Source organism: Nyctereutes procyonoides, unplaced genomic scaffold, assembly GCF_905146905.1.
Source record: "Nyctereutes procyonoides isolate TBG_1078 unplaced genomic scaffold, NYPRO_anot_genome, whole genome shotgun sequence".
Taxonomy (NCBI): Eukaryota; Metazoa; Chordata; class Mammalia; order Carnivora; family Canidae; genus Nyctereutes; species Nyctereutes procyonoides.
The window spans coordinates 9,445,454-9,452,349 of record NW_026575125.1 but is presented as its reverse complement, the minus strand read 5'-3'; the positions used below and the strand labels follow the sequence as shown (position 1 = coordinate 9,452,349).

General features: G+C 55.1%; 1 protein-coding gene across 1 annotated transcript; it reads right to left on the bottom strand.

Annotated features, from left to right (window-relative positions):
• Positions 1-716: 716 nt before the first annotated feature.
• Positions 717-2,753, bottom strand: TMSB4X (thymosin beta 4 X-linked). Its single transcript, XM_055338251.1, has 3 exons — positions 2,663-2,753; positions 1,558-1,671; positions 717-1,159 (listed from the first exon to the last, which is right to left on the bottom strand). Exons 2-3 carry the CDS (start codon positions 1,655-1,657, stop codon positions 1,125-1,127), a joined length of 135 nt encoding a protein of 44 aa, XP_055194226.1. The 5' UTR covers positions 1,658-1,671; positions 2,663-2,753; the 3' UTR covers positions 717-1,124.
• Positions 2,754-6,896: the final 4,143 nt, after the last annotated feature.

Here is a 6,896-nt window from a genome sequence, read left to right as displayed (position 1 = left end):
CAATTAAGTCCTACGTTATGTAAATTTAGCACAGATTTCATCCTAGTCCCAAGGCCTTTTAAATCCCAAGATTTTGCCCATTATCCAAATTGAGGACAATTTTAAAAACCGAATTCATTAATCCCAAATGCAGTGATCTTATAAAAAGCACTTTTGAGTATTGGAACCAGCGATTAGACTGAGGAAGCAGATCCTTGGAATTTTTTTTCCTTGCAATTTTTATAAAGCAGCTGTTAAAAATGCTTTTTTCCCCTTAGACGAACTGCTAAAGTCTTGTGTCAACGCTGATCAACTGGCTAAATAACGGAGTTCACTGGACACCCCTTAAATACTGTGCTGTGAATTGCCACCTCCTTCGGGTTTAATATTAGACGCCATAAATTCCGTGTTGGGCTTATCAAGCACTATGGAAGGCAAAAAACTCCCAATAATTTTATCACTTTTTATACTCCTACTAGGAATTCAGGCAGCCCCCCAAAATAACGTTCCAATCTCCTAACGGATCACCTAATACAAGAGGGAATTCACAGCCAACTCCTTTCTTCCCCCCACCTCCGGAGGAAACTTTCTACCTCCCCCCTCCGAGGTTTATGCCCTCCCCCCAGTGAGATCCCTTGGGCCTGTTTATACCCTCCCCCCAGTGAGACCCCTTGGGCCTCTTGCAATGGTTGCCTTTACCATTAAGCCGCCTTTTCCAGACATCAGTCACACCAAAGTCACGTTTTAAAACTTTATTTGCATATTAAAAAAATTGTGCATTCCAATAATTAAAATCATTTGAACAAAAAAATGGCACTCTGATTAAACTGCATTTTAACAGCCTGCAAGATATCTTGGGCCAGCTTGGTTTTTTACTCTAGATCTCACTGTCCTCCCACCCAGCTTCTTCCTTCACCAACATGCAAGTTCTTTTCCTTCCCTGCCAGCCAGCCAGACAGGCAGATGGGAAAGGCAGGCGCCTTCGTTGTCAGTAGTTCTCCATTCTTTGATGTGAAAAGGGGCAGCACAGTCATTTAAACTTGATCCAACCGCTTTGCATCTTACAAAGTTAAACAGCTAAAAGAAGTAAAATAAGAAGGCAATGCTTGTGGAATGTACAGTGCATATTGGCGGCGCACGCCTCATTACGATTCGCCTGCTTGCTTCTCCTGTTCAATCGCTGTGAAAGAAAAAAAAAAGAGAAAAAAGATGTTGAGAGCTCATTAGGCGGGCTCAGTACAGCCTAGTGGAAGATTATTGTACTTTCGTTTACGCTTATCTCCCCGGATCATAAACATCCACCAGTTATCAAGTGGCCTAACCATGAAAATAGGTACATTAATATAAGATTTTAACACATAATATTGCATATTAATAGGGCATATCAAACATAGCATTATTAAGATTATGAAAGCCCCGTTTGTTGCTTGCAAAACAATTTTTAATTGACCTCTCCAGGCCACATTCACCCTAAGAACTGTCAGCCCCTCCCTCCCCCCCGCCCTCCCTGGGGCCGCCCCCCGCCCCTCCCATCCTCCCTCCCGCCCAGCCTTTTCTCAAGGGGGTGGGGGGGCTTACTTTCTTTCGAAGGCAGTGGATTTTTCTCTTGCGTTTCTGTCTTCTTCAATTTCGACTTATCGAATTTCTCAATCTCAGCCATATCGGGTTTGTCAGACATGGTTGCAGAGGAAGCTGCATATACAAAGCCAAGGCGGGTGAGATCGAGCCAGCGACCCACCCAGGTCTCTTGGCTCTGAAATGCGCTTTTGCCCTCGCATCTCCTGCCTGAAACCCCACCTCTGCCTCCTTCCGCTTTCATTCAAGCCTCAGGCTCTTCCCCCGTCTACACAAAAAAGACCCCCCCTTCATTATTCCCAAATGCGGGGGGCCCAGCCGGGGGGATCGCGCTTTCGGAAAACGGAGACGGACCACCGCGGATTGCGATGCCCAGGAACCGCAATCCGGCTGGAAGCGGTAAATAGCGAGGCCAGCTCGAGGTGGGGCGAGCAAAAAATCGTGAGCGCGCAGCCGAGGCTGCAGGAGCTCCCCCCGGCCGCGGGCGGGCTGTCCGTGGAGACGCGGGCCGCGCCGCTCTCCTCCGCTCACAAAGGCGGCAGCTGCTGCGGCGCCCCGGCCACCGCCCTGCCGCCGCTCGTCGCGCTCAACAATGCAGCCGCCGCACACAAAGCCGCCCCCCGCCCCACAGCGGCCCGGGCCCCTGCAAGGAGGGCTGGCTGGCCGTTTTTTCCCCCATTTAAGCCCAGCCACCCTAAATCTGGACCGAGCCCGAGGAGCCAGCAGAGGCTACGGGAAAAATCGCACTGTTGAAGCTCCGGGCTCGGGTGGGTGGGAACGCGAACAAAGGAGCTTTCTGCTCCGGATTCACCAGCGCCCAGGAGGCGATGCAGAACGCCCCGGGCGGGGGGGGAAGGACCCCCCCTCGAAGGTGCACGACCCAACGCCCGGTTTGGGAGGCTCTGGGCTTTAAAATCCTCGCCTTCCCGACCCCGTCCCCCAAGCATCTGAAAGGGTTTGGCATCCCCCCAAGACCCCCAAGGCAGGCTCCCCCGGGAGGACCCTTGGGGCTCGGCTGCAGGGCTGCCTCCGGACGGGGGCGAGCTCGGGCGCCGGGCGGGAAGGAGGAAGGGAGGGAGGGAGGGAGGCAAGGGGCCCCGGGGCTCACCGGAGCGCGGCGCACGAGCGAGCTGGAGAGAGGAGAGGGATCCGGTCTGCGCTGCGGTCGCTGCCGAATGCCGGCTGGGGCGAGCCCGCGCCCTTATATGCGCGCCCCTATGCAAATGAGGTGACGTCACCGCGGGCCCGCTGCACTCCTCCGCGCCGCGTCCCCGCCCCGGCGCCCGGGGGCCCGCCCGGCGCTTGGGGGACTCGCGCCCCGCGTGCTCCTGGGCGCCGGAACCGCAACGACGGCGGAAAACTAAAAGGGGCCCAGCCCCCCCCGCGCTCCCCGCCCCAGGCGTTGCCCCCCTCGAGGTCGAGGGTGTCCGAATGGGTTTGGGCAACAGCCGCGCGAACCTGCTCTCGGGGGGCCGGGGCGGGATAACCGAGGGTCAGGGTGGGACCGGGGGGGGGGGTCCTTTACTGCGAAGCAGGCTTTGTGCGGTGCGGGCAACCCCGAGCGAGGGTGCGGTGGCCGCGCCGGAGGGCCTCGCCCCCCGTAGGGCGCGATTCCTGTGACTCAGCTTCGGGGTCCGCCGAGGCCTTCGCCCCACCCCGGGCCTCTTTGTCTGCTCACCCGGCATCTCCTGAAATTGGGGTTGGGGGGGGTAAAGCACCTCGAAGGGATTTGCTTGTTACATAAAAAGGTTTCCTCTCTGTAACACGCATATTTGACCATCGCTATGATTTTTGTGAGCACCCCGCTGAAAGACCCGGAATATTGGCTGCTCGGAGGTCAATTTATCCGGATTTTCCAGCGCACAACGCCTCCCCGCTTAGAAAAAGCAGCCAGGTTCAAGCTCTGCCTTTGACTTGCAGCCTGACAATAAGGAAGTTCCTTTACTTTCCTGTTCCTTGTTCCCCTAAACGTAAAAGCAATTGCCCCAAGGAGGCCTGCGTCCCGGGCCAAAGACTGCAATCGCGTCGTCTCTAAAATCCAAGATTAAATTTAAAAAATCTCGCTGTGTTGTGCAAAGAGCTTCTTCGGCCCCAGCCGGTTTGCAAGGGCACTGCGAAGTACGCCCGGAAATATGGGACATCTCGGGCGACAGGAGCAGTTTGCAAAATGGCCCCTTGCCTGGGAGCACCGGTGACCCCTTTGCCGCAGAAATCACCCACCACTGGCGTGCCCTGTGCCCCCCGGCGGCACGTGCAAACGCAAAGGACCCGCAGGTTGGAAAAGACCCACTTGAGAGGATTTTGAGACACAAAGCAGTAGGCACGATACTTCTGATCCCTTTCCGCATCCTAAGGAAATGTTTCCAGAACCCCCCTGCTCAGCACGTTCATGGCTGAGGCTTTTGTCCCCTGGGGATTAAAGTCAAGTGTTATATAGACCCTCAAAAGCCACTGCAGGAGCAGCTCGGACTTCCCCATTTCTTTATCCACTTGACTTCCTTCTTGGAGTGGGGGGTGGGGAGGCTGCAGGGCTGGGGGTGGGGGGCAAGAGCAGGTGATTGACTGGCTCCCCAGTTCGTGCTCTGGGAGGGGGGAGGTGGCTGCCTTTCTGCTCTCCAAACAGGATGTCACCTCTCTGGCTACACCTCCCCCTGACCGCACCCTAGTTGACGGGCCTGACAGTCCCCTCCACTGTGGAAGCTCATTTAAAGATCACGCATGGCCCGTTTTGGCTGGCAGCTGCCTGACACTGCCACCATCCCTGTGGGTTCCCTGATTCCATGTTGCCACACCCCAAACGCTGTCAGAAATCACTTCTTTCCTCCCCGGGGGTCCCCCCATACAAAGGAAGGCCATTAACGACGCACCGCTTCTTGTCCCCAAGGCCCTTTGCTTACAAAGGATAAGGCCTTGCAGAACAATGTCTCCAGAAGAGACGGAGGAGAGGAAATTTGGAAACGCCTGGGGAATGTTTCTAGTTCGCCTTCCGCTGTGTTTAGATAGGGACGGAAGAAGGAAGGCCCTCGCTCGAAAGGGAGGGGTCTTCCTTACTGGGCTTGCCTTGCCACCGGGTCAGGGGCCTAGAGAGGGTGCAAAGACCCCCGGCCATGTGAATTAATGTTTCTGGGCCTGCGTTTTGTCATCCGTGAGAGGGGATCATTGCAGTGCCCACCTCACGGGCTTGCCGGGAGCCCCGAAGTCTCAGGACGGTGGCTGACAGCTAGTAAGTGCTTTGTGTTCTTCTTATTATTATTTAGGATGGAAGGTTGAGAAAAAAAAAATTATAGTGTTTGGAAGTGCAAATTTTAGAGGTTTTTATTTTTTTCATTTTTAGTTAATTTTTAAAAAAAGATTTTATTTATTTATGAGACATACACAGAGAGAGGCAGACACACAGGCAGAGGGAGAAGCAGGCTCCCTGCGGGGAGCCCGATGTGGGACCCCGGGATCACGACCTAGGCCAAAGGCAGACAATCAACCCCTGAGCCACCCAGGCGCCCCTAGAGGTTTTTTTAAGATTAGTCATTTCTCCTAAAAAGTACTAGTAAAAATGAAATCTTGTGTTAGTTCTATAGCAAATAAAAACTTACAACCCCCGTTGGTTGATGCCTTGTAAGAGTCAGGCATTGTCAGAGGTGCTTCTGTCTTTGTCCCCTGCTGCACCCCCCCTCCCCCGGCACCAAGAGGAGAGGTTTACAGATGGGGAAACTGAGGTCAGAGATCCATCCTTGCCGTAACTCAGCTGGTAGCCGCTGCCTATTATTTGTGCTAAGGGGCTCATGAAAGTCTTCACCACCACCACCACCCCCCGCCGTCCCCCAAGTCTGCGCCTGAGAATCATCAGGAAGCATGTGAGCGGCAGGCTGCTCTGGGTCCCACAGTGCCGGGGACAGAGCAGTTGCTCAATAAACAGTTAAGGCATTGCGTTGATCTGACTTGCTTTAGTGAGGAAGGTTCCAGAACCCAGCTCGGCCAAACTCTGAACCCGTGGCTCTAGCCACCTTGCTTCCTTCCCCAGATAATTCAAACCTTTCGGTATCCACGTGTCAGATGCCAGGGACAACTCCTGCCTCCCTGAAGCTACCATTGTGAGTGGGGTAGTGTGTGCAGGGGAGCGACTGCCACCCAGGCGGGGGTTTTCAATCCTGATTGAAAAGACAGAGGCTTAGAGTGGCAACGCTCCCCTCGCAGGGCCCTCGGGTAGAAGATGGGTGAGGCACCCACCTGCGGCGGGCCTGGCCTGCCTCAGCCCAGGGGCCCCTGCACCTGTGTGCCGAGAGGGCCTGCACTGGACGGTGGCCCACCTCCAAAGCCCGTGCCCAGGGGAACCAGGAAGAGGTATCCGGGCACGCTGGGTTTGATGTTCCTTTCCAGGGTAGGCCTGGGACAGATTTGTAGCTATTCCCGAAGCTGGAGAAGCAGCCACAGAGGTCTGGGTACGTGAAAATTAGTCCTATTATGTTTAACTTATTAAATTCTGTGCAGAGCACTGGCCAGAAGGAGAAGAGGAGGAAGAGAAGGCTCCCAACCCTTTGCTCTTGCAAGGCCTGGTGCCCTTGTCTCGGTTTCAGGGCCTCCTACCGTCCACCCTGCCTGCCTGCACCCCGCTATCCCCAGTGACCCCACAATCTCTCTCTGTTCATCTAAATCCCCCTAGAGACACAGCCCGAGCCCCCCCGCCCCCCGCAACAACAGGGGGCTATCTGTCCACAATGTCTAATTCAATCCTCACCCCGTGCAGAGGGCACGAACGGCCGCATTTTACTACCGAAGGAATGAAGCTCAGAGAATGTAAGGCACGCAGCCCAGATGAAGCGCACGGTCCCTCCACCCGCTCTACGCCCGCCCTTCGGGGCCGTCTCCCCCCTCCCCAGCTGAGTGTGCCTCCCGGAACCCCACCTGCGGTGGCTCCACCTCAGCCCAATGGAACCGGAGGCCCCCTCGGTGAGTGTGCTCAGAGCCAGTGCAGGACGGACCCCAGTGAAGCAGAGAAGAGGCAAAGAACATTCTCAAGAATGTCAAACGTGCTGCTAACTTTCCTGTTCTCTTTGTGGGCCTGATGGCATTTCAGAGCCAAGAGGAACTTTGGGGGGGGGGATCTCATTCAACCCAGTTTCCTTCTGTGGCTTGAATTCTCCTCTACAACATCCCCTCCAAGTGGTTGCTCGGTCTATGCACAGCAAGGGCAACAGAAAAAAGCAGGCAGAGACTCTTCCAGTGTGTGCAGGGGGCGGTGAGTAGCTTAGGGCGGTTGGGGCTTGCACAGAAGGCTAGAAAGTGAGGGAAATAATGCTGAGAGGCAGGCGGGCCAGATTCAATAATACCAACAGATGTAACAATAA

Bases quoted from the DNA above. Each gene is read 5' to 3' on its own strand.
- TMSB4X (XM_055338251.1), bottom strand. From the start codon at position 1,657: ATGTCTGACAAACCCGATATGGCTGAGATTGAGAAATTCGATAAGTCG. The intron at 1,160-1,557 runs GTAAGCCCCCCC...TTTCTTTCACAG, and splicing joins TCCACTGCCTTCGAAAGAAA to CGATTGAACAGGAGAAGCAA.